Consider the following 27,687-nt stretch of genomic DNA (forward strand, 5'->3'; position numbering starts at 1 on the left):
GCCAAAGGATCCAACCACCGACAAAAGGGTCAGGCGCAGGAAAACCAAGGCAGCGCCTGGTCTGCCCATGCCCACGCGCAGCCCGCCAGACCGCGCGCGGCACGGGCAAAACCAGTGCGCCGGGCCATGACAGCAGGATTATCCTTCTGCAGAGACAAGCACAGAGGAGTGCCAACAGCAGCCAACTCAAGTCTCTGCAGTGGCCACAGCTTGGCCAACAGCAAGAAACTGCCAACATCCAAAGTTGCAGGCCATTGCCAACAACAGCCAGAAACCGCCAGCAACCACCGCCAAGCCAAGCAAGCAGCCAACCAAATGGCAACCGAATCAAGACAGCAAACCAAGCAAGGGAAGTTCCCAAGGAGTTGCCACAGCATGCAAACAGCCAGCCGGATGGAAGCCTTTGTAGGCCATTGTAGGGAGTCTACAAATAGGGCCAAATGAAGTGGGGGGAGGGACTTTTGAACCATTGAATAGTTAGCCACTTGTAAGTGCATTCGGCCATAGGCTTGGGTAGGCATTATTGCCTAATTTCGGTCCTAAGGGACTTGGGCCAAGGCAGGGTAAATCAACCCCCCTTGGATTTGGCTAAGGAAGGGAACCATCAATCCCTCCTTAGATATTGTATTTCCTTTTCAACTGAATCAAAGTTGCCTTTGATGCCTCTGCATTCTCAAATGAGTTGTCTTCATTGGCAAGCAAGACTTTAGATTCCGAAGAGGAGTGCAAGACTCCATCCATAGCCGAGCATACTTGGAGTTTGGAGGAGCAAAGTGCCGATTATTTCCTTTGCATTGGCGCTATCTACATTCGGTCAAGGCGGCACACCTTGATTAGGCCAACGCCAAAGGCTAAGAGGAAATCCCTTGGTGTGGGAAGTGCATGACCGACACTTGGTCCCCACCAATTTGGTGCTTTCGTTGAGAGATCACTTCAACAAGAAGATCATCTTGAAGGTAGCGCCATTGCCTTTGAATACCTTTGAAGGATTGTTCTGAATCTACATCAAAATTATCATAGAAGCCGAGGGTAACCAAAGGCTTGAAGCCCTTGAAATTCAGTCCAACCGAATCAGCAAAGCCTTGGAAGAAATCTCCCATTCCATGGCTGAAATGAGGAGGGATACCAATCATAGTTTGGAGAGGTTGGAAAGGAGGATTTCGAGTGGAGAAAAAAATATGAACAAGGAGACTTGGCCGCATGCCAATGGGCAGGACCAAGAGAGGGGAAGTGAGGAAGAGTTAGCAAGCAACCATAGTGGTTGCCGAGTGAGGGAGAGAAGGAGTGAAAGAGTAAGAAGAGGGAGTAGAGTGGAAGGATTTGGGGTTTGTGTGGACCGGTTTGGAAGAGGTGTGGAGTATGAAGAGACTTATAGTGTGAGGGAGTCCGATGAAGAGCCCCGAATTGCCACTAGACCGAGTGGGAGAAGAAGGGAAGAAAGGGTGAGAATGCATCACCATGGAGATGTTGAAGAAGATGAGGGAGAGCCTAGAAGAGAAGTGAGGAAACCAAGGATAGACTTCCCTAAATTCAGTGGGGGAGATCCTTTTGAATGGATGGACAAGGTGGAACAATTCTTCTATGTCTATGAAGTTCCACACAAGGAGAAGGTCACACTTGCTAGTTTTCATCTTGAAGACAAAGCAAGCAAATGGTGGAGATGGTTGAGATCCATCTATGAAAAGGAAGGAAGGAGACTTGGGTGGACTGCATTTGTGAAGGAGTTCATGACTCAATGGGGGCCATCCCCTATTGTGAATTATCATGGACAATTAGCAAAGATCAAGCAAGAAGGAAGGGTGCGGCCTTATGTTGAAGAGTTTCGCCACTTGCAAACATTGGTGACGGGTTGGTCGGAGGAAGCCTTGATGGGCACTTTCATTGATGGCTTGAAGCCATGGCTTGCCAAAGAGGTCAAGTTGAAGCAACCCAACTCTATGCAAGAGGCCATGCGCATTGCAGAAATCCTAGATGATGGCTATCAAACCGAGAGGAGAATGATCAAAGACACCATCAACCGGGAAGCCAAGACCATGCCAACCAAAGTGCCATGGAAGATCAAAGATGCAGTCGGCAGCAACCCAAAGAACAACCAGCCACAAGTCAAGCGGCTGTCAAGGGAGGAAGTCCAAGACTACATCAAAAAGGGCTTGTGCTTCAAATGTGGGGAGAAATGGAACCGAGATCACAAGTGCAAATCTGGGCAAGCATTCCTAATTGAAGTCCAAGATGCAGAAATTGAAGTTGCAGAAAATAGCCAAGCAAGTGATCCGGATGAAGATCAATCCCACAATCAGCCAAGTCAAATGCAAGCGGAGGAAAGTGATGCAAAATTATCCTTGAATGCCTTGACAGGGGTGCCAAAGCCAAGCACCATGAGGCTACTTGCATGGGTCGGCAGAAATGAAGTCTCACTGTTAGTGGACAGCGGATCATCCCACAATTTTATCAATGCAACCATTGTGCCAAAGTTGGGGTTACATCCTACAAGCATTCAGCCATTTGAAGTAAAGGTGGCCAACGGTGAGAAGCTTACATGCAAGGAAGTCATCCATGAAGTAAAGATGAACATTCAAGGGGTAAGAATCATGGCTGATCTTCATGTGATTCAATTAGTAGGCCTTGACATAGTCCTTGGAAATGCATGGTTAAGACAAGTAGGAAAGGTGATCACTGATTTTGGATCCATGACAATGGAATTCAAATTGGGTAGTCAAAAGAAGAAGTGGGTTGCCTTAGGGAGTAGTGAAGTCAAACCATGTGAGGCTTATACCTTAGAAAAACTTTGCAAGGGGGGTGCCCTATGTGTAGCCATAATGTTAGCCACTCAAGACCAAACCGAACCAAAGCCCATGAAAAATGAGTTAGAAGGAGTCCCTAGTTCGGTGAGGCCATTACTAGAAAGACACTTGAAAGTCCTTGAAGTACCAAAGACCATACCCCCTCAAAGGTTATATAATCATCCTATACGACTTAAGGATGAATCCAAGGCCGTGAATGTCTCACCATATAGGTATGCCCACTTCCAAAAGGGAGAAATTGAGAAGCAAGTTGATGACATGCTTAAGCAAGGACTCATTAGGAGAAGTTCTAGTCCCTTTTCATCACCTGTCCTCTTGGTTAGGAAAAAGGACAACACATGGAGATTTTGTACTGATTATAGAGCCCTTAATGAAGCAACAATCAAGGACAGATTTCCAATACCAACCGTGGATGAAATGTTGGATGAATTGCATGGTGCCACAATCTTTACTCGGCTTGATTTGAGAGCCGGATATCACCAAATCAGAATGAAGAATGAAGACATTCACAAGACTGCATTTAGAACACATTTGGGCCACTATGAATACCTAGTCATGCCCTTTGGTTTGTGTAACGCACCATCCACATTTCAAGCGGCAATGAATGACATCTTCCGGGCCTATCTAAGAAGGTTTGTCATTGTGTTCTTTGATGACATTCTGATTTATTCTAAGTCAGTGGAAGAGCACTTGGAACACTTGGAATTGGTCCTAAGGATCCTAGAAGAACATCAATTCTACATCAAGGCATCCAAGTGTGCATTCATGCAACATGAATTGGAGTATTTGGGCCATATCATTTCGGGAGAAGGAGTCAAGGTAGATCAAAGGAAAATTGAGGCCATGGTAGATTGGCCACTACCCCAAAGCATCACGGCATTGAGAGGATTTCTTGGATTGACCGGCTACTATAGAAGGTTTGTCAAGAATTATGGGTTGATTGCTAAATCCTTGACAAACATGCTGAAAAAGGGAGAATTCTCTTGGACGGATGAGGCAAGGAAAGCATTTGAAGACTTGAAACGGATGATGACCCAAACACCGGTTCTTGCCTTGCCTAATTTCAGCATTCCCTTTGAAGTTTATACAGATGCAAGTGGGGACGGAATAGGGGCAGTGCTAGTTCAAAACAGAAGGCCCATTGCATTCATGTCAAAGGCACTCGGACCACAGAAAAAAGCCAGCAGCACCTATGCCCGAGAATTAATGGCTGTGGTTCATGCAGTAAAAATCTGGAGGCCATATCTATTGGGGCGAAGGTTCACAATTGTGACAGATCAGCAGGCCATCCGCCATCTCCTAGAACAAAAGATCACAACGCCCGAGCAGCAGAAATTTTTGGTGAAACTATTGGGCTTTGAGTATAACATTGTCTATCAACCGGGAAGAGACAATAAGGTAGCCGATGCATTGTCAAGAAAAGAAGGAAGTCCTCTTTTGAAGATAGAAGATTATCAGCCCATCACCCTTGAGGACAAGGGAGTTCTTCAAGAGGGGAGGAATGGTGAGGTTCCTCCTAATTCACCTCACCAAATCAGCCAAATCACGAAGGCCAAGGCGGAGCAAGAGCAAGGCTCATGTCCGCCCAAAGGTCTTCTTTCATTCCTTGGGGCACAACCGAGGTTCGGCCATCCTTGGCAAGCAAGGGCCGAGTCATTGGCAACACCGACCGGGCACAGCAGCGGCGCGCCCAAGGCCGCAGACCTTTGGCTGGGGCGCCACTGCAACCGAGGCATCCGACAGGCCACAAGGACCAAACACAAGGCAAAGCCATTGGCCGGGAGGGCCAAGCCAAAATTCCAGCCGCGCGCAAGGATTGGACGCCCCGGGTCCAAGCCATTGCGCGCGCACACCAGCAAGCCAACAATATCCGGACGGGCACAGGCGCGGCCAAGGCAAGCCCAGCACAGGCCAAGGCACGCGCAAGCCACAGAGGGCCAACCGACAGCAACGGGCCGCGCGCGCCAAGGCACAGCAGGCGCGCGGGCTAGAGGGAACCAACGGGCGGCAACCTCCCAGGCGCGCCCAAGGAGCACCGTGCGCACGGGCCCTTGGCGCCAAAGACCGCCGCGCGCACAGGCCTGGAGCAACGGCCGGCAACCGCCAGCGCGCGCGGGCCCTTGGCGCCCAAGACTGGCGCGCGCACGCGCCAGTGGCAACGGCAGGCAACCGCTGGCACGCGCAGGCGCGTGGCCGCCAGCGCCAGCGCGCGCGCGTGCCATGCGCCGCAGACAGCAACCGCCCGAGCGCGCCAACCACCAACCGACCGAGTCCATGCGCGCGCGGGAACCAACATCCAGCAACCGGCGGGCGACCGAGCGGCCAGCGGCCAGGCGCCCAGCGCCCAGACGCCCCGCGCCCAGGCGCCCAGCGCCCAGACGCCCAGCGACCAAGCGCCCAGCGCCCAGACGCCCAGCGACCGAGCGCCCAGCGGCAGAGCGCCCAACGACGGAACGCCCAGCGCCCAGACCGACAGAGCCAAAGGATCCAACCACCGACAAAAGGGTCAGGCGCAGGAAAACCAAGGCAGCGCCTGGTCTGCCCATGCCCACGCGCAGCCCGCCAGACCGCGCGCGGCACGGGCAAAACCAGTGCGCCGGGCCATGACAGCAGGATTATCCTTCTGCAGAGACAAGCACAGAGGAGTGCCAACAGCAGCCAACTCAAGTCTCTGCAGTGGCCACAGCTTGGCCAACAGCAAGAAACTGCCAACATCCAAAGTTGCAGGCCATTGCCAACAACAGCCAGAAACCGCCAGCAACCACCGCCAAGCCAAGCAAGCAGCCAACCAAATGGCAACCGAATCAAGACAGCAAACCAAGCAAGGGAAGTTCCCAAGGAGTTGCCACAGCATGCAAACAGCCAGCCGGATGGAAGCCTTTGTAGGCCATTGTAGGGAGTCTACAAATAGGGCCAAATGAAGTGGGGGGAGGGACTTTTGAACCATTGAATAGTTAGCCACTTGTAAGTGCATTCGGCCATAGGCTTGGGTAGGCATTATTGCCTAATTTCGGTCCTAAGGGACTTGGGCCAAGGCAGGGTAAATCAACCCCCCTTGGATTTGGCTAAGGAAGGGAACCATCAATCCCTCCTTAGATATTGTATTTCCTTTTCAACTGAATCAAAGTTGCCTTTGATGCCTCTGCATTCTCAAATGAGTTGTCTTCATTGGCAAGCAAGACTTTAGATTCCGAAGAGGAGTGCAAGACTCCATCCATAGCCGAGCATACTTGGAGTTTGGAGGAGCAAAGTGCCGATTATTTCCTTTGCATTGGCGCTATCTACATTCGGTCAAGGCGGCACACCTTGATTAGGCCAACGCCAAAGGCTAAGAGGAAACCCCTTGGTGTGGAAAGTGCATGACCGACACTTGGTCCCCACCACTGTTCCATCTTGTAGGGCGGTTGTTCCTAGTGAAAGTAGGAGATATTCCAGAACTTCCTTCTTGGAAAAAAAGAATGCCATGACTCTTCAGTCATAGGGTATTTGAATGTGAATACTTACCAGAGATCCCTGCTGGATGGATTTGTTTATCCTGAAGAATAGCTTCATGGGGATTACGGCAGCCCCAGATACAGTGCTTTGATTGCAATGAAACATTGTAACTAGTACCTTGAACTGATCTAGAGTACAAGCATGGTGTTCTCATATCTGGATGTTTCTAAATACTTTGCACATAAACAAAAGCTTTTGGAATGTTTTAAATAAGAGATAAAAACTATTAACTCTTGTATCTAGGAAGCAGCATTATGCATAGTTTTGGGGCTCTAACATGATCAATTTTCATGTTGGTGGATTGTCTTTCCTTTGTTATTTTACATCACCGGTGTCACCCCAGGAGCAAGCGCCGAAAGCAAAGATTGACTGTCCAAATTGTAGGCTTTCTAAGATGCTCCATAATGCTTCTCAAGTTCTACCCTTATGATGAGCATGATCCATTCTGATGTCAGAGGATTTTCTTGCATTGATTATTTTACTTCACCATCCTTGGCTTTAGGAGTAAGGCTCCGTTTAGAAGTGGTTGGTAAAAAAATTGAAAAGTTGTTTTAGTTTTGTTAGAAAGCTAAAATATCTTCTTTAAAAAAAGTTTTAAAATAAAGTTTTTTTTTAAAAAAAAGTACTTTTAGCGTGCGTTAGAAAGCTATTTTGATTTATTATTATTTTTAAAGACCAAATACCTATAATAAAATATTACAATTATAAAAAATATTTTTATATATTTATTAATATATAATGATAATAATTATAATATTTTATATCTTTATTATTGTATTATACTATAAATATAATATGTTATTATATTATATTATAATATATTGATATATTATATTATATAATATCAAATTATATTATATTATTATGTTATTGTATACAATATTATTTTACCATATTATAATAATATTATATTACATTACAGTAATATTATATTATATTATATATTTATGTAATAATATATATTATATTTTATTATGTTTCGTTGTATAATACTATGTAATGTTATTTATGGTCATTTTATTACATCAAAAGTGCTTTATCAGTTTGCTTACAAAACACTATTAAAATTTTACATTACTTTAAAAATGTAGTTACCAAACAACAAATAATTTTTTATAAAAGCTCTACTTCAAAAAGTATTATTTTCGGAAGTTCTACTGCCAACAACTCTGCCAAACAAGATCTAAGTCTCGGGTTTGATTGTTCAAAAATGCTCCATAATGCCGCTTTAACAAGGAATTGTCCCCGCCCATCCCACTGCATTCGCTGTCATGACGGTGATGTCCTCCATCCTTCACATCTTCCTTCCCTCCTAAAACTTAAAGCCACTTGATTTGTTCCATGGATCAGATTTATCAATAACAATGACAATTTATATTCCATTTGAGCTGTCACGAATCAAGTTCTACTGGCTCAAAGGGCACTGATATCTGTTTCTGTTATTCTCTACCATCCACTTGCTTTCTAGAAATATACCAACAAGAACTTTCAACCATCAGCACTCTTTTGAACAACTTCGGCATCAATGCTTTGATTAGGACCCTCCTGCTGCTTGACCTTCTATCTTCCACTTCTTTGAGCCACCATTTTTCTCCATCCAAGCAACTTTCATCCAGCTAGCTCCTGATTTGAGATTGTCTCAGGATCACTCATCTTAATTAGCGTCATAGTTAAACTACTGTCTTTTCCCTTTCCAAGCTTGTCTGTGTCTGGCTTCAGAACGCCCAATTTATGGGCAACCACCGCCTACACCTTCATATTCTTACTCTGACCTGATCTTCGATATTTTCTTCCCAACTTACCACAGTCCATACAGCCCTTAAGACCTAAACGTGGCTTCAAGAATATACAATTTACTTTAATAATTTTTGCAAAGTGGGAGGCGGACATATCTAGGGAATATTGACACGTAAAATAACCAGTTTACCGCATCTACCAGCAACACGCAAGGATGAAAGCGATTTTAAGAGCACGAGCACGACCAACAGCCCCAGCATCTAGGCTGTCTCGGTGGAAGTCAGAAAATAGTATAGATATACTGCAGAGTGGGGACCGTCAGGCATTCTAGAAATTAATGAGGTCCCTAGATCAATCACTACTCGTACAGGCATCCTCATAATTTAATTTATATAGCTGTCTTCCATAGAGCGATGTTACATTTATATAAGCCAAAGCAACCGTAATTTCTCAGCGTAATTCAAGAAGTGAATGCAATTCTGAGTCTCTCAACCATGGCGTCATTCAAGAATTCAAACAGAATCGTACAATCTATGGTCGCTCAACACTTTACTAGCGGCACAAATGCCTGTGCCAACAGCAACCAGAACAAAGCAGCAAATAGCAAGATGCCTAAAGGAAGTGCCTCTTTTTGCTTTTCTTTTTTTTGCCTCCTTCAGAGCTGCCTGGGCTACAAGAAAAGAAAAGGAGCATACGGAGAATCCGTTTACAATATTTTCGGACCTGCCTTATATGAGTCTTTCCACCAGATGATATGAATCACTTTCCCCGAAAGCAAATTACAGGAAACTTGGTCGTCTTCAAACAATACTCCCCTGGTCGGATGCGTTCTCGTAGTAGTAGGGGGAGAGTTTTCCGTCCCTCTTCTCGGGCTTATTAGGCTTGTTAGTACTCACTTCTAGCAGCATCTTCACTACCCTTCTCATGGAAGGGCGGTTGATGGGGAGGGAACTGGTGCAAAGAAGGCCAATTTTGAGGACCTTTTTTATCTCCTCCATGAAGCACACGTCAAGCTTAGGGTCAATCACATGTTCGACACCCTTCTGATCTATTGTGCCGCATACCCACTTCACCAGGTCCTTCTCCCCAAACTCTGGATCCACAGGGAGCCTTCCTGTCACCAGCTCCAGAATGACGACACCGAAGCTATATATGTCACTCTTCTCATTCACCCGAAGAGTGTAAGCATACTCTGCAATGCATCCAGAAGTTTATTAATATGTGAAATCTGCAACAAAAAGTTTCAGGCCTCCAGTAGTTAAAGCAAATAGATGCATTGAGACCATATAACAAAGCACAAGCTTTGAAGACTAGCGGACTAAAAAGTTGAAGTCAGTTTATAGTAACCTATCGCATCAGATAGCAATCAAAATTAGCTTAAATGAGATCTATCTGATTTTCTTTTCCTGGAGACAGCTCAGTCCTGATAGGAAAGAGCATCTGAATTTGTGATGAGAGATTTCAGCAAACCCTTCGTACATCAATCTTAGAAAAATGCAGATATAGCTGGTTATTTTTAAAAAATAATTGAGCATAATCTGCAAAAAAGAAAAATAAATACTTCTAGATCAATAGACAATATAACTAGATGCGCATGCAGAAACTGAGCAGGGATACGGGCAAGTCTCCAAACTACAGAGATTGGACAGTGCCTCAAGTTTTATTCAAATCAGGTAAGATCAATGGTAGACATGTAAATCTTCAGCTGCAGAGCTTAAGACGAATCCAAGCGAAAAGAACGGAAGTAAAAACCTTCCGTATACACTAGCGACAAAAACTTTCATGACGCAAATTTTTGGAAGTTCAGAACTGAGGTTAAGGAGAGGAGACAGCAAGAACAAACTGCTTAGAGAGAAGGAAATTAAAAACATAGATATGTATAATGAGGCGATATAAGTGAAGAAGACAGCGTTTAGAAAGTACAGAGCAAACTATAGAAATTGCGTTGCCTGCATAATATATACTAACATGGAGGACGGAAACAAGTGTATCCAACTTAAGAAGAACACGTACAAACATGGATCGAACAAACCTGGCGCGATATATCCACATGAACCCGCAATAATCGACATGGATTTTGGCCCCTTCCCAATCGCTTCCACTGCCTTTGCAACCCCGAAATCCGCCACCCGTGCTCCAAACTCTCCATCCAACAGGATATTGTTCGACTTGACATCTCTGTGCACAATCGGCGGCACGCAATCATGATGCAAATACGACAGCCCCTCCGCCGCATCCACCGCAACCTTATACCTCGTCGGCCAATCCAAGAGCCCGCCCTTGCTGCCGTGCAGCAGGTCCCCCAGGCTTCCCTTGGGCATGTATTCATAAACCAGCAGCTTGCAATCCTTGTGAGTGCAGCAGCACCACAGCTTGACGATGTTCTTGTGCCTGATCTTCCCCAGAGTTGCAACCTCTGCTTCGAAATGGTCATCCACTGTCCGATCCACATCATCGTCCGCATCCCTGTTCGATGCTCCCCGGAGCTTCTTCACCGCAACTGCCTCCCCATTGCCGAGAACGGCTTTGTATACCTTCCCGGACGCGCCGCTGCCGATCACGTTGTCTTCGTCGAGGCAGTCCAAGATCTCGTACTCGCTGAATCCTAGTTTGTGGAACGAGGTCAGCGTCCACTTAGACCTATCCGTTCCCAGCTTGGACCTCCTGTAGTTCCGGTACCTCCAATAGAACCATGCCACCCCGACGAGCAGGACCAGCGCCGCGAGCATGAAGATCGCCCGGAGCAGCCAGAAGAACTCGTGGCGAGTCCTTCTGCCTCCCTGCGAAGCAGGGCACAGCCCCGGCTGGTCCGCGCACAGCCCAGGGTTGCCCAAGAAGCTGCTGCGGTAGACCTGGGTCGCAAACAAGGGCGGAAGAGATCCCGACAACTGATTGTTGGATACGTTGAATTGGTTGAGCTTCAAGTTCTGCAGCTGGCCGGGGATCTCGCCGGTGAGCACGTTGTTTGAGAGGTCGAGATAGTTGAGCACCGGGAGGTCGCCGAGCTCCTGCGGTATCCCACCAGAGAATTCATTATAAGCGAGGTTCAGCTCGCTCAGCTTTTTCCACGATTCGATCCCTCTGAGCAACTCGCCCGACAAGGAGTTGTTGCGGAGGTTGAGCCGGCCCAGCTGCGCCAAGTTGCCGAGAGACGACGGCAGCGGCCCCGTCAGCCGGTTGTTCGCAGCCGAGAACTCATACAGCTTGGACAGAGCTCCCATTTCCGATGGGATACCGCCGCTGAACTGGTTGTCGGTGATGACGAGGTTGGAGAGGTTTGCGGCGTTGGAGATAACCGGAGAGATCCCACCGGAAAAGGAATTACCTTTGAGCTCGAGAAGCCACAGGTGGGGCAGGCCCCACATGCCGGCCGGGACCTCGCCGGAGAGCCGGTTGTTCGTGAGCCGGACCCGTGTGAGCGCCCGGCAGCGGCCGAGACTCTCCGGCAAGTTCCCGCCGAACATGTTATCGATCAAAAGGAGCTCCTGCAGCACGCCGTGGTCGCAGATACTCGCCGGGATCTCCCCGGAGAGCAAATTGTCCGAGAGATCAAGATAGATCAGAGGGGAGCTCTTGCCGAAATCCGCCGGCAGCGAGCCGTTCAGCTGGTTACGGAAGAGCTTCAGATCGACGAGGTTCGAAGCGCGAGACAGATGGCCGGGGATGCTACCGGTGAGCTGATTATCGTAGAAGTGGACGGTTTCGAGCAGAGGGGCGTCGAAGAAGTCCTCAGGGAGCGGACCCTCGAGCTGGTTCGTGGAGGCATCGATGTGACGGAGATTGGCGAGCTTGGAGAAGCCCGAAGGGATGGGCCCGGACAGGGAGTTGTGATATAGCTCGATCTGGACGACGCTGGAGAGGTGGGTGAGGCTCGGCGGAATGGGTCCAGAGAGGGAGTTGCTGGAGAGGTCGAAGTTGATGAGGTTGGCGAGGTGGCCCAGTTGGGGGGGGATTTCGCCGATAAGATTGCAGTCGGCGAGCCAGAGCTGTTCGAGAGAGCGGAGTTCGGCGAGCTTGGCGGGGACGGGGCCGGGGGTGAGGGGGTTATAAGAGAGGTTGAGCTCGCGGAGGGTGGAGACATTGGACAGAAAAGAAGGAATGGTGGAGTTTAGAAGGTTGTTGACGAGGGAAAGGCGTTCGAGACGGGGGAAGTCGGCGAAGGAGGGGGGAATGGGCCCGGAGAAGTTGTTCGCCGACAAGTCGAGGGAGAGGAGGGAAGGGAGGGAAGCGAGTGCGGCGGGGAGGGGGCCGACGAGGTTGTTGATGGAGAGGTTGAGGTGGGAGAGGGAAGGGCAGGGGCGGAGGGAGGAGTCCGGGAGGGAGGAGTTGATGTAGTTGCTAGAGAGGGAGAGGGAGACAAGGGAGGGGAGGCGGCAGAGGGCGGCGGGGAAGGGTCCAACGAGGTTCTTCATAGAGAGGTTGACGGAGGTGACGGTGGGGTCGGAGGAAGGGGTGGCGGGCGGCGAGCAGAACACGCCGGTCCAGTTGCACGGCGTGGCGTCGCGGGGGTTCCAGTTCGACAGCGCATTGTCAGGGTCGTCCAGGCCTCGCTTGGCCTCGAGAAGATAAAGGCCTTCTTGGTTGAGAGAGAAGGAGGTGTGCAAAAGATGGAAGAAGAGAAAGAAGACACGAAGAAGTCTCATGGTGGCGAGTTTTGGAAGTTCGGTTCTAGCTCTCTCTCCCCCTCTCTTTCTGTGAACGAGTTCAGGTGGAGTCAAGGACTTCTAACTATACGAAGGTGGGGGTGGGGGAGTGTGTGCGAGGGAGAGAGAAGGGAATTTGAGCTCCCGAGAAGAGAGCAATTCCAAGGGCCATCTGGCCGTCTCATCGGCGCTGAAAGGGAGAGAAGAGAGTGGGGACGAGTGGGGCGGCCAAAGGGCGCTTGCTGCGTACAACGAGAGTGTGAGAAATTTTAAGAAGTTGGGATAGAAACTGGTTTACCAGCCATTAAAAATGACAGCACTTATTAATTCTCAGGAGGTGCTTGGCTGGTCTCTTGGGATTTAATGGTGATTATTTAGATTAAATTCTTTAATATCTCGATTCTTCTTGTATGCCTCGCATTGTAGGTGTCAAATAATGGTTGTCTAAAACTTCACATAAATCATATTATTATATTTTACAATTCCTGTTCATAATATGCACGCAGCATCTAGAAATCGCACACTCACGTTCCCAGTTCTCTAACAACTAGGCTGTAAAGGATCCAAAACTTAAAATACATGGTTGGACACTGTGTTTATTATATATTTATATTGCCACCTACCAGTTATTTAGGTTGCAGACTTGCAGATGGTGTATGGTAATGGATGCAAGCTTATAGCTCAGTTCTTTAAAACTTGACTGAGGTCTACTTGAAGGGTTGTGGTAGATTTAGACCCTGGTTTTGCGACTGCGTTTTACTGGATTCCTGTCGAACGTGCATGGTCCAACTTGATAGTAATGGGCCAGCCCCACTCTTTTTGCTGGACGTTTTATCTGCTTTGTCGGCTCATGCGAGCGAGTTTATTAAACCTACCTGGGCCCTCTCTCGCGCATTGAGAGGATCGAGCCCTAATTTGAAAATTATAAATTGTGATGGGACTACGGGACACAACCCATTTTTAAAATGACTCATCATTTTTAAATGCGAAAGAAACAATATTCAGATCAATTAAATATTAATAAAATGTTGAGTTTTCTTTTCTTGAAATTAGGCCGGCAACAATTGCATTGACCAAGTTAAAAAGAAACATGATGTAAATATTCCGGGATGAAGTCGAAGCAAGTCCACAAATCTATCAACCTTTGTATGCTTCATTAATGTGCTCATCAAACATCGTTATTGAAGTTAAGTCGTGTAAATGGAGAGAATCTCACTCCTTTTATCTCGTATAAAATGGAGCTCTAGGGAGCAGAGTATTTTTTTCTCTCGCTAAAGCAGATATTTTTTTTTGCTAAAATGGATATTTTATATATTACGAGTATGAATATACTTAATAAAATCAGAAAACAGCAACTCACAGAGTGCCCTAAGCAACCCTCCCTCCCAGACCTATAGAATGCCTCTGGAGTGGCAGGCCACATAAGTAGCCACGTAGTCTGCAGCTTTGTTGGTCTCTCTGAATATATGCTTAGCCTGAAATGTTATCAGCGCACTTACAGCTAGGTAAATGTTATCATGTTTCTACCCCTCGCTTGAGTCACAGCTCGCTATTCCCTCAATTTTGACAACAAACTTATGTCCCATGAATTTCAATAAATCAGCTGTTGATTTAATTTTTAAAATTTAGCAGATGGAATTCAACCTAAAAGGACATTAGGATAGCTTGTCGCGGTTGCATTTTTTCCCCAATTTTATGAGTAAAAATAGAAATTATCCTTGCCATGGCACAAGTTAAGCAAGTCTTTAATAAAACAATCACACAACCGAAAAAACCTGCCTCCAAAAGAAAGGATGAAATCTTAGGAGATGAGGAGAAAGCTGATTACCATCTACTGCAGCATGTGCAACCTTAATAATACATATACTGCACTCAAACTAATAGTAATGCACGTAATAATTATTATAATAATAGTAGCAACTATATTATTAGCAAATTTACTAGCTGTGATAGCAATAACATCAAGTGTCAAGATATCAAAGATGCACACCATCGGTCAACAGTAATAGCAAAATTGACAATAATTAAAATGTAAACATTGGTCAACAGTAATAGCAAGATTAGCTGTTGTGATAATCTGATGTTGATGGCGATTATATGCCCAAATGAACAAGTTAAAACAAGAGTCGAGGAATCTAAAATGGGGAGAGTATTCTTTATTCATGTAATTCTTAATTTATACAGGTTAATTTTCCCCTTTCCCTGGCAATAGGGCATAATCATCAGAACCAAACATGCGATTACCCTAGCGGACCAACCAAACGATGGTCCCTTCGGTACCAGTATCATCATACGGAGCTGTCGCGGGCCCATACAAGAAAACCAGACCCACCGTATAGCTGGGCGTTGGCCTAATAGTTCGCCCCGCCAACTTTTTATTTCACCTAATAATTTTTCTCGCCACATTTAGAATTCATGATTAGCTGCAGCAGACTAAATTGCCTTCTATACTGCGCATCATTTAAAAGAGTTTTTTGAGAAGGATTATAACACGATTTCTTCTTCTTCATATCATATACTTCTTTTTTTAAAAAAAATTATTGGATGTACTCATACATTAAAACAAAAACAAAAAAAAAACATAAAAGGAACAAACAAGCAAGCAGGACCATCTGATGGCAGAGGCCCCTGGAACTGGGGGATACAACAAACGGAGGGTTGGGATACTCTCTCTACCTCACTGTTAAAATGCCAATTGAAGTGTTTTTAGAAAGAGAGAGGGGCCCGAAGTCAATGCTCGTGAGCTGCCGACTTCATAAAGCTGACCCGGGTTGGTAATGTCTGATGGGTGTACTCTTCTGTGCTATTCCTTACGCTATCTATCTACATCTCGGTCTCTCTCGGCCTTTGGGCAGTTGTTGCAGTGTATCTTATCTTCGAGCAATGAAAAGGTTGCACGTCAGCTGTGAATTTATCATGGCGGACATTGAAGTCCAGCTAGTAATACTGCTACCAGCTAAGTATTTCTGGGACTCTGCTGCGAATCAGTGGAGGCCGGGAGCCAAGCGACTGGTCCTTTCTCTATTCTGCCAACCCACCAACTATGCTCCCACTTCAAAAACTAGCCCCGCTTTTTTCTTATGTCTTCTCGGGGAAAGTGGGAAGAGCATTTGGAAACGAGGAAAGGGCGGATAAGACTCGTGGGAGCCTCGATCCGCTACAAGGAAGGCCGTCTCGTTATTACTTGTAAGAGGAGGGACTTCGGTGTAAAAGTGAAATGAGAGACCGGCCAATTTTGAGTTGAGGTTCGCACACGCAACGACGAATTTTAAAATAGCAGCTGTAAACACACACGACGACGACGAATTTTAAATAGCGGGTGCCATCCGACCATTATCTTTTCTTTTTTTTTTTTTTTTTGGGTAAGACGCGCAATTTAAATAACCATTATCAATTTTAGCTCGCATTAACAGTTATGGAATTTTTAATAACAAATATTGCAGCCTTATAGAATAGAAATTGAAAGCATATTGTTTTGACACTTCACCGGTTTATTTGAGTAAAATATTTTATTTTATTGAAGATAAAAGATAGCTTTCAATTGCAATCACATAACCCTTCGTTAGATCTAACTATGTGATGTGGATTTTTTTAAAAAAAGAAGATGAAATTTGACATAGCAAAAAGGAGGCAGAGATAGAGATGTAGACAAGGTAGGAGGCGAGGAGATTGTCGTTCTCGCCTTGGATAGGATGGTCGGAGGTTAGGGTTGGAGGAAGATTTGAGGATGATTTTTGATCGTGAAGATGATGACGATGATGGGTCCAGATGATATAACTATCTCCACATCAGCTAACAAATTAGCATTTTCGGTGAGCACTGATCCGAATTAAGAGAATACCAGGCCATATTGTCCCAATGTACAAAAATGTAAGATTGACACTAGGGTAATTCGAAATGTAGAGACATATTTATAATTTTATTAAAATATAAAGAGGTATTTTGTCAGCGTAACGCATAATAACAAAGATGGATTGGAAGGATCAAACAGAATTGAAAGTACAGCTCGAGGTATCTAATCGAAATATTTTAAAATCAAGGAGGCACTCGCAACCCGGGCAAAGTTACGGGGTGACTGTCATTTTCTATTTTAAATTAAAATGAACGATTTGCCCAGTACACTTGTGAGATGTGTCAGAAATTTTTAATGGAGAGCTTAAATTCGCCATTGCAGGTCAAATTTACTCTTAGCTGGCGAGAAGATGTTTTGACCAGCCGAAAGCAAGCACATTGCCCAAACAGTAATACTCAATGCACCTTATATAAGATCTGACAACATTGGAACTCACTCGTCACCAACTTTTATGTGGGGTCCACACTGGGTGGGACCTCGGGTTAACAAAAATGAGAAAAATCGTTTTGGAATTTTGCGTGGACTGGGGCCCACTAAATGGATTTCGGTGCCCTGCCAGGATTCGCTAGAAATCTGTCCGCTGCCGAGGGGGCCGACATGTCGCACGGCCTCGTTTCATCTCCAGATGAACGGAAGCGTCGGTGGGGGAGACCGCGTGGGGATCGAATATTCTTGGTTAATCTGCTGTTCCTAAATCTCTTCGGGCTCGTTTGGTTCGTGGAAAAAGAAGAAGGAAAGTGTGGTCAACGGAAAAATAATGAGATGCCTCTTATTTGATTGGAGTTTTCAAAAGAGAGAGAAGAAAAAGTAGTATTCCCATGGAAATGTGATTCCCACATTTCATGGGAAAGTCTTTCCCATGAGAAACATAGGAAAGTTACTTTCCCATGAGGCGGGAATCACTCCATTTTTACTTTTTCCCAAAAAATCCCTTCAGCATTAAAGAAGTATTAAAGAGGCATTAAAAACTTAATTTTTATTAAGGGCATAATAGGAATTATATATAACTTTCTTAGGAAAGTAGATGGCCAACCAAACATAAGCACCTTGGAAATTTGTCACTTTTCCATGGTCAACCAAACATGCCAAAAGTACTTTTCTAGGCATTCTCTTCCTAGGAATTTGTTTCCCAGGAATCATATTCCTAGGAAGAAAAATGCTTCCCGTGAACCAAACGAGCCCGATAAACACCTCCTCAATATCTTTATCTTCAAAAACATGTTAGCCTAGGCCACGATAAACACATCCTCAATATCTTTATCTTCGCTAAATCACAATATGTTTTATGGTAACTTTTTTGGGGTACATGGCAATATGTTTTATTTTTCTTTTTCTGAGAGAGAATGAGAGACATCCATCAGAATTATAATTGTTCAAGTTCAAATATCTGAATTGCACCATCTAAAGTTTGAATTCAGAATCTTATGTTGCTAAGTAGATACGTAATTATTAGAAGTTGGGATTGTCCCCCCCCCCCCCCCCCCCCCGGGAAAAAAAAAGGAATAAGCTCCGATTCACAGTATTAATATTTTGATGGTGAAGTAGAAGAAAGAGGTGAAATAAGAAGTTACCATCCATAATCCATATCAGTCGCATGGAGAAATTTTCTTGTGGCAATAACTTATGGCCTCTATGAATCTACTTAGAAGTATGTTCTCTTCGAGTTGGATGCACAGAATATAATCAAATTCATCACTTTCTTTTGTGGGTTTTTAAAACTTTGTGAGAGCTATGTACATTTCTTAAAGGTATGCCGAAGTATCAGCTCGTACCAGTATTTTGCCCCTGTTAATGCATAGGTATTAAAAAAAAAGGTGGGAGAGTGAGAGAAAGATGAATTGTCCAGAGACTTTTGATGGAAGAAAAGGTATTATATTTAAGAGAGCGCAGGAGAGATATCGTCTAATATTTTTTTTTGAGATCAAAATGAACATATTTTTTAGGATGCATGTTTTTTTTCTTAGAGAAAAAATATACTGTATTTATGAGATCATGCATATTTTTTTATTTTTGAGAAAAGTGCCTGCATATTTTTTTATTTTTGAGAAAAGTGCCTGCATATTTTTCCTTGGGCAGGGAACAATTTTTGTTCATGTGTTATCATTTATCCACCAAAACTTCCATGTCCCGCGGGCAAATGGAGTAATTCAACTTGAAGTGCATCTGGCTTCGTGCTTTCTTTATATCCATCAAGCGGCCTCTTGAGCTTGCATGGAAACCATGAGAATTCTTTAACGTCTGCATACGTGGGCGTTTTTATGTCCACCAGTGTCCCCAAAAAAAAAAAAAGCCAAGCTTTGAATGCCTTTACTAGATTGATACAATGCACGGTTGGATGAAATTTGCAACGATTTACTAAGAATCTCGTAGACCGTCTACGAAACCAGCACAGAAAAATTCCTACAAACTGAGCAATTGTGGCTTGTTTAATATATCTGCTCAATTACTGTTGGATGAAATTTGAAACGATTTACTCGATTCACGTAGGCTGTCTACGAACCGAGCACAGAAAAGCAACTGTTGGAGGCTCGGGAGCAACTCAAGGTTGCCTCATGTCTCGAGGGCGAGATCAAGAAGGCGGAGGAGCGGGCCGAGAAGCAGTCCCGGAAGGCTGCCGACTACCGGGAGAGGTGGGAGAAGGCCCAGCGGTCAGCCGACAACGCCCGCAACCGGACCCGGTCTCTTGAAGCCAAGCTGGGCGAATTGGAGTCGGCTTTGGAGAAGTCCCGCGCGAGCGACCAGGAGCTTCATTCGCGCCTGGAGGAGGCTGAGGCTGCTCGCATCGCTGCCGAGGCGAAGCACAAGGAGGCCCAGGCTGATCTGCTGAGGGTCTCCTCCGAGGCGGATGACCGGATTGTGGCGAAGGTCTTGGAGGCAAAAGCTTAGATTATGGAGCGAGCAGAGGCGGCGCTGGCCGAGAAGAGTGCGGAGATCGGGCGTCAGGCGGTACAGGCTTATCGTCAGTCCGCCGAGTTCACCCGTGACATGTCGGGGGCGGTACAGGCCTATCGTCAGTCTGACGAGTTCGTCCGTGACATGTCGGACGCGGGGTCCGACTCCTTTGTCTTAGGCTTCGAGGAAGGCCTGGCAAGGGTGTCGGCTAAGTACCCCGAAATTGACCTGAGTGGGATCTCCCTTCTCGACTCCCCTCCGGCGCCATTGCCTGCTGATTCTCCAACCGTCTCTCTACCCCTTGCAGACGTGCCGGGCGTTCCCGACCCGGGGGTTCCTCCAAGCTGACCCTCTGTACTTTTCTTTGTGTGTTGGCGTTTTGCCAAGTTGTATGAGTCTCGGCCCTGAAACAATGAAAGTTAATGCAAATAGAGTTTCTTCATTTCACTTTCGTCCTTCTTTTTAACTCTTGGTAGCGTCTCGCTGACTCCCGACCCTTGAAATTTTTCTGGCGCTAGGCCGGGTATCTGAGGGTTAGGCCTCAGGAAATTCTTCCGGCGCTAAGCCAGGCATCCGAGGGTTAGGCCTCAGGAAATTCTTCCGGCACTAAGCCAGGCATCCGAGAGTTAGGCCTCAGGAAATTCTTCCGGCACTAAGCCAGGCATCCGAGGGTTAGGCCTCAGGAAATTCTTCCGGCACTAAGCCAGGCATCCGAGGGTTAGGCCTCAGGAAATCCTTCCGGCGCTAAGCCAGGCATCCGAGGGTTAGGCCTCAGGAAATTCTTCCGGCGCTAAGCCAGGCATCCGAGGGTTAGGCCTCAGGAAATTCTTCCGGCGCTAAGCCAGGCATCCGAGGGTTAGGCCTCAGGAAATTCTTCCGGCGCTAAGCCAGGCATCCGAGGGTTAGGCCTCAGGAAATTCTTCCGGCGCTAAGCCAGGCATCCGAGGGTTAGGCCTCAGGAAATCCTTCCGGCGCTAAGCCAGGCATCCGAGGGTTAGGCCTCAGGAAATCCTTCCGGCGCTAAGCCAGGCATCCGAGGGTTAGGCCTCAGAAAATTCCGCTCGTTGGTCGGCCAAGGCTGGCGCAAGCCGAGGCGACCGGTCGGGGCTTCAGGCTAGTCTGCTCCCGGGATGATCATCGGGTTAGCCTGGCATCCGAGGGCCGAGCCTCGGAAGATTCCGCTCGTTGGTCGGCCAAGGCAGGCGCAAGCCGAGGCGACCGGTCGGGGCTTCAGGCTAGTCTGCTCCCGGGATGATCATCGGGTTAGCCTGGCATCCGAGGGCCGAGCCTCGGGAGATTCCGCTCGTTGGTCGGCCAAGGCTGGCGCAAGCCGAGGCGACCGGTCGGGGCTTCAGGCTAGTCTGCTCCCGGGATGATCATCGGGTTAGCCTGGCATCCGAGGGCCGAGCCTCGGGAGATTCCGCTCGTTGGTCGGCCAAGGCTGGCGCAAGCCGAGGCGACCGGTCGGGGCTTCAGGCTAGTCTGCTCCCGGGATGATCATCGGGTTAGCCTGGCATCCGAGGGCCGAGCCTCGGGAGATTCCGCTCGTTGGTCGGCCAAGGCTGGCGCAAGCCGAGGCGACCGGTCGGGGCTTAAGGCTAGTCTGCTCCCGGGATGATCATCGGGTTAGCCTGGCATCCGAGGGCCGAGCCTCGGGAGATTCCGCTCGCTGGTCGGCCAAGGCTGGCGCAAGCCGAGGCGACCGGTCGGGGCTTCAGGCTAGTCTGCTCCCGGGATGATCATCGGGTTAGCCTGGCATCCGAGGGCCGAGCCTCGGGAAATTCCGCTCGCTGGTCGTGCGCCTGTCGCTTGCCGCCCGACGGGATCTCTCCGTGGCCAGCTGCGACCGTGTTTCTCCTCCTCTTCAAGCGTCGCCTGGGGAACACCTGATGGGCATTAAATGCTAATTAAGGGGTTACTTGGGAAATCGGATCGCCAGTTGCTGCTTGCGAGGAGTGTCAGTTAAGCGGCCGTGATACGCGCGTTCTTCGAGGCGGACGCGGCCTGGGGCGCGAGCGGAGATACGTGGACCTAAGGGTACAGGCCACCCGGAGTGTCCTGCACAAAGAATGCGATTAAGGAGAATGACGCTTAGGAAATCGCGGGAGGATATGCCTCGAGAGCCGGATCAGCTCCGGATTCAATGCGCCCACATTTATTGGAGCCACCCGCATCGAAACGACCGGGGGGCCGCAGTTTGGCTATAAATATAGGTGCAGGTGCGATGGAGCCTGCCAAGCCGGAGCCGTTCAGGTTGCCATGGATCGTGGGCCTCCTCTCCGGCGCATGGTTGAGAGACCCCTACCGAAGGAACGGGAGGCGCGCCCTTCGCGACTTCCGCCAACTAGCCGTTTCATCTGGGATCAACAAGGAGGTTCTCCCCGGCGGAACTCCGCTCTAGGCGTTTCATCCGGGATCACGTCTCCCCTCCTTGAAGTTCGGCCTCCCGATTGAGCTCCGCACCAGGCGCTTGATCCGGGACCGCGCCTCCATATGCTCTTCTCCCTTGTATTCCTTCTCTCCCCTAGCACTGGGGAGGACCGGAATATCCCTTGGAGGTGGCGTTTCCCTGGAGGCAGCGGGAGCTTCGTCTGCGGCGGCTCCTCGTCCTTTTCGTGGGGCGTGGATGGCGCCTCCGGTTGGAGGCAGTGTGGACTTCTCCTTCGTCCACTTCTTCTTCATCCGCGCCGGCTCTTCGTCTCTTTCGTGAGACGCTGATGGCGCCTCCGGTTGGAAGCACCCACTTCCGGCGGGATTGCAACCGCTTCAGATGGAGGTTTCGGGATCCCAGATCTTCAGCTCCTCGGAGTCTCCACCTCTTCTTTACTTTCTTTACACCCTAATTCCCCTCTGGGAATTCCTTGTAATCACACGAGCACGCCGTTGTAACCAGAAATTATTGAAATGAAAAGTGTTATACATTTTTGAACTGTCTTTCTGGCATTGTCGTTCTACTGGTAATACATCCGCAGGTTAGCGGAATTCCAGCTCCTTAGAATTTCTCGACCATCTAGGGCCTCCAACTGGTAGGAGCCAGGTCGGTTTACCCAGCGAACCCTATACGGGCCTTCCCAATTTGGCGCTAGCTTTCCACCTTCCGCAGGTTGAGATGCTTTAGCTCGCCTTAGCACCAGATCTCCGATTCTGAAAAGCTTCGGTCGGACCTTGGAGTTGTAATATCGGGCCACCCTCCGCTGATACATCGCCATCCGAACCTGCGCCATTTCCCTCGCTTCTTCCAAGAGATCCAGGTTCCCTCGGAGTTGTTCCGAATTGGCCTCGGGTCGGTGCGCGGCCACCCGAGGTGAGGGGAGTCCGAGCTCCACGGGGACAACGGCTTCCGTGCCATAGGTTAGGCTGAAAGGCGTCTCCCCGGTAGGGGTCCGATGCGTGGTCCGATACGCCCAAAGGACATTCTCGAGTTCTTCGACCCAAGCTTGCCCCGTCCGACCGATTCGCGCTTTGATTCCTTGGAGGATTGTCCGATTTGTGACCTCGGCCTCGCCGTTGGTTTGGAGATGCGACACAGATGTGAACCGATGCTCGATCCCGAACTCCTCGCAGAAGTCACGGAAATGCTTGTTGTCGAACTATCGGCCATTATCCGAGATGAGGACCCGAGGTACCCCAAATCGGACAATGATGTTCTTCTTCACGAACTTCCGGACTTGCGCCTCCGTGATAGTGGCCAGCGGCTCTGCCTCCACCCACTTGGTGAAGTAGTCGATTGCAACAATCAAAAATTTCCGCTGAGCTGAAGCGACGGGGAATGGTCCGAGGATATCCATTCCCCACTGGGCGAAGGGCCAGGGTGCAGTGATTGGTGCCAAGGGGACAGAAGGGACTCTCTGGACGTTGGCGTGGCGCTGGCAGGCGTCGCATTTCCGTACATGATCCTTTGAGTCCTCCAACAAGGTAGGCCAATAATAGCCTTGCCTCATGATCTTGTGCGCCAAGGACCTAGCCCCCAAGTGTGATCCGCAAACGCCTTCGTGGACTTCGCCGAGGACGTAGGCCGCTTCCGAGGGGCGGAGGCACTTTAAGAGGGGGCGGTGAACGAGGTCCGATACAGCCTCCCTTCATGGAGTACGTAGTGGGCGGACTTCATAACAAGTCGCCGGGCTTGATCTTCGTCTTCAGGGAGGATCCCTTCGGCGAGGTAGGCGACAAGCGGGTCCATCCAAGACGGCTCCGGATCAATCGCCATCACCGCTCCAGCCTCGCCGATGCTCGGGGCATCCAGGGTCTCCAGGTAGATCGCCCTCGACAAGTTGTGCGCGTCTGCGCTCACTAAGCGGGACAACCTGTCGGCCCTGGCATTTTTACTTCTTGGGACCTGCTGGATGTCGACATTGCTGAGGTCGGGAATGAGTGCTCGCACCTTCCGGACGTAATTCTGCATGGTCGGGTTCCGGGCTTCGAACTCCCCACGGACCTGCCCGACCACCAGCTGAGAGTCGGTGAAGACCTTCAGGCGCCGGATGCCGAGCTCCTTGGTGAGTTTGAGTCCCGTGACTAGGGCCTCGTACTCCGCCTCGTTGTTGGTCACTGGAAATCCGAACCTCAAGGCATACTCGGCTATCACTCCATCAGGGCTGGTGAGGACCAGCCCGACCCCTCCACCTTCGGGGTTCGACGACCCATCGATGTGAAGCGTCCAAATCGGGAGGTCGAGGCTGGGTGTTTCCGGCGACTTAGGTTCCGCCTCCTGCACCGTGCACTCAGCGAGGAAATCCGCGAGCGCCTGGGCCTTGATAGCGGGTCGGGGCTGGTAGCGGATGTCGAACTCACCAAGTTCTACTGCCCACTTCACCAGCCGTCCTGCATTTTCAGGATTGCTGAGGATCTGCCGCAGCGGTTGATCGGTCAAGAGGGTGACAGAATGGGCCTGGAAATAGGGGCGAAGCCTCCTGGTCGCAGTCAGCAGCGCGAAGGCGATCTTTTCAGCCTTCGTATACCGCGTCTCGGCATCCCGTAAGACCCGGCTGATGTAGTACACAGGCTTCTGGAACTTTGCCTCTTCCCGAACCAGTACCGCACTGACTGCGGTTGGGGAGACTGCCAGATAAAGGTAGAGCATCTCTCCTTCTTGCGGCTTGGACAGCAGGGGAGGAGATGCCAAGTATTCCTTGAGCTGGTCGAATGCTGCTTGACATTCGGCCGTCCAGAGGAAGTCTTTCGGGCGTTTCAACACCTTGAAGAAAGGTTGGCAGCGTTCGGCCGACTTTGCCACAAATCGTCCGAGCGCGGCGACCCTCCCAGCGAGCTCCTGAACCTCCTTCACTTTGGTCGGAGGGGACATATCTTGGATGGCCTTGATTTTGTCAGGGTTGGCTTCGATCCCCCGCTGGTTGACAATGAAACCGAGGAACCTCCCGGCCGAAGCGCCAAAGGCGCACTTCGCTGGGTTCAGCTTCATGCGAAACTTTCGCAGGGTGGCGAAAGTCTCCTCCAGATCCGCGATGTGCTGGTCTGCATGGCGGCTCTTCACCAGCATATCGTCCACGTACACCTCCATATTCCGGCCGATTTGCTCTTTGAAGATTTTGTTGACGAGGCGCTGGTAAGTGGCGCCAGCATTCTTCAGACCGAAGGGCATTACCTTGTAACAGTACAGCCCCCGGTCTGTTATAAAGGCAGTTTTCTCCTCGTCCTGTGGAGCCATCATTATCTGGTTGTAGCCGGAGAAGGCGTCCATGAAAGACAGCAGCTGATATCCGGAAGTCGCGTCGACCAGTTGGTCTATCCGCGGAAGCGGAAAGCTATCCTTGGGGCATGCCTTGTTCAGGTCGGTGTAGTCGACGCACATCCTCCACTTTCCGCTCGGCTTCCGGACAAGTACGACATTTGCCAGCCATTCGGGGTAGCTGACCTCCCTTATGAATCCTGCCTCCAAGAGCTTGTCTACCTCCTGGTCGACCACTCGGATCCGATCCGGGGCATAGTGTCTCTTCTTCTGCTTTACTGGTCGGTGGATTGGGTCGACGTTGAGAGCGTGAGAAATGACCTCCGGGTCGATCCCAGGTACATCGGCCGCCGACCAGGCAAATACATTGGCGTTGGCTCGGAGGAATTCCACCAACCGAGCCCGAGCTCCCGGGTCGAGATTGGTGCCGACCCGGACCGTCCGGTCCGGGCGACCTTCCTCGAGGGGAACTTCGATCACACCTTCGGCCGGCTCCCCGTGCCGCAAGGCCACCTCGTCTCTGGCGTCGAGGGACTCGACGCTTAAGGCTTCTACGGGCTCCTTCCCTTTGAGAGTTGCTAGGAAACATTGCCTTGCGGTCGGTTGGTCACCTCGGACCTCTCCAATCCCGGCCGCCGTGGGGAACCGCATGAGCAAGTGGTACGTAGAGACCACCGCGCGAAGGGCGTTCAGTCCGGGTCGTCCGAGGATAGCGTTGTAGGCCGAGGGAACACGGACGACCAAGAACCCGAGCCGCACCGTGGCTTCTGCGGGTGCAACGCCCGCAGTCACAGGCAGCTCAACGACACCTTCGGCCGAGATAGCGTCACCAGTAAATCCTATGAGGGGGGTGGATGTTTTGTGCAACAATTGTCTGGACAAGCTCATCTTTTGGAAGGCCTCGTAAAACAAAATATCAGCTGAGCTTCCACTATCCACAAGAACACGCCTTACATCATAGTTTGCCATAGTGAGGGAGATCACCATGGCATCATCGTGGGGGGTCTGAACCCCCTTTACATCTTCATCACAAAAAGTGATTACATTACCGACCTTCTGCCTCTTTGCGACGGCTGCCCCTGATGCTTCAGTCGAGCCCCCCGCGTTCCTCTCGGGCCGGGGGCAGCCCCCAGTGATAGTATGGATCACGCCCGCGACGGGTCGATTCTGCTCCCGAGGCTCCGGAGGGGCCGGGTCGGCCGGACGCGAGTCTGCGGGGGGACGTCGGTCGTTCACATATCGACCGAGACGCTCTCGGCGGATGAGAGCCTCGATCTCGTCCCGAAGCTGGAAGCAGTCTTCGGTGTCGTGGCCGTGGTCCCGGTGGTACTCACAGTACGCCCGAGAGGGCCTCCTCCCAGGGATCTTCTTCATCTGTCTCGGGACCGGGAGGTCCTCCCGCCCCTTGATTTCCATGAGGATCTGGGCCCGGGGAGTCAGGAGAGGAGTGTACCGGTTGAAACGTCGGGGCGGAGAACGAGGGTGTGGGGCGCCGTGGTTCCTCGCCGGCGACAGGCTTCTGCGCCGACGTTGAGGCGTCGGGCTCCTCCCCTGGCGTGCCTCTTTTCGCCTTTTCTTCCCGAGCTTTGGAGGGATCTCGGCGGCCTCCTTGCTCCGGTGGGCGGCCGCCTCCTCGGCGTCCGCATACTGGTTCGCCCGGGACAACAGCTCCGGGAAGCTCCGCGGCAGGCGTTTGTCCAGGGAGAAGGTGAGTCTGCCCTTTCGGAAGCCACGCTTCAGGGCTGAAAGAGCCACCTCCTGGCTCAGGTTCCGGACTTCCAGCGTAGCCTTGTTGAAGCGGGTAAGATAATCCCGCAAGCTTTCTCCCTCGTTTTGCCGGACATCAAAGAGGGAGTCGGAGACCAGTCGCCGCCGGCTACTGACGGCGAAATGGATGATGAAGAGGCGGGTAAACTGATCGAAGGACTGGATCGAGTTAGCCTCCAAGCCGGCGAACCACGCCCTTGCCGGGCCACGGAGGGTCGCCGGGAAAGCCTTGCAGAGGAGAGGACCTGATGCTCCGTGGAGGAGCATAAGGGTCCTGAAACTCTCGACGTGATCCCGCGGGTCCGCCGCCCCGTCATAGGGCTCGATCGCCGGCATTTTAAACCCCGGCGGATTCGGGGTCCGCAGGATCCTCGAGGCAAGCGCCGGTTGGGAGGAGATCTCCAAGTCGGCGAAGGGATCTTTAGAGTGGCCCTTCAGGACCTGGAGTTGTCGGTGGAGATCGTCCACCCGCCGGTCCAGGGAGCGCGACCGATGGGTGGGAGACAAGGAGCACCGAGAGGGGGACCGACTGGAGCGCGGGTTCCTTGAGGACTGGGGGGTCTGGGAACGCGCCCGGGCCCGCCTCTCATACCCCGCGCAGCTCCGATGGGAAGGTCCCGGCAGAATGGACCATGCTCGAGAATCTTCCTCGCGCCGGCGCTCCTCCCCATGGGAGAGGAAGGAGCGCGGGTTAAGGAGGACAGGTGAGCGCTCAGGGAGCAGCGGCTCCTGGGCCCGCTGCGGCGCCCGAGACATCACACCCTGCAGGTTCTGCACCGCCTCCGCGAGGGTGCGAACCTGCTGGGCTAACTG

The 27,687-nt window shown here is 49.9% G+C and overlaps 2 protein-coding genes across 2 annotated transcripts; one reads left to right on the top strand and one right to left on the bottom strand.

Moving 5' to 3' along the window:
• Positions 1-1,103: 1,103 nt before the first annotated feature.
• On the top strand, positions 1,104-5,697 carry LOC120111726. The gene is made up of 2 exons (XM_039129595.1): positions 1,104-4,310; positions 5,431-5,697. Exons 1-2 carry the CDS (start codon positions 1,104-1,106, stop codon positions 5,695-5,697), a joined length of 3,474 nt encoding a protein of 1,157 aa, XP_038985523.1.
• A 2,799-nt stretch (positions 5,698-8,496) lies between these two features.
• LOC103702468 (receptor-like protein kinase HSL1) lies at positions 8,497-13,006 on the bottom strand. Its single transcript, XM_008784908.4, has 2 exons — positions 10,066-13,006; positions 8,497-9,225 (listed from the first exon to the last, which is right to left on the bottom strand). The coding sequence occupies exons 1-2, from the start codon at positions 12,674-12,676 to the stop codon at positions 8,834-8,836; spliced, it is 3,003 nt and encodes a 1,000-aa protein (XP_008783130.1). The 5' UTR covers positions 12,677-13,006; the 3' UTR covers positions 8,497-8,833.
• Between the last annotated feature and the right edge of the window lie 14,681 nt (positions 13,007-27,687).

The sequence above is a fragment of the Phoenix dactylifera genome, chromosome 8 (genome assembly GCF_009389715.1).
Source record: "Phoenix dactylifera cultivar Barhee BC4 chromosome 8, palm_55x_up_171113_PBpolish2nd_filt_p, whole genome shotgun sequence".
NCBI classification, from domain to species: domain Eukaryota; kingdom Viridiplantae; phylum Streptophyta; class Magnoliopsida; order Arecales; family Arecaceae; genus Phoenix; species Phoenix dactylifera.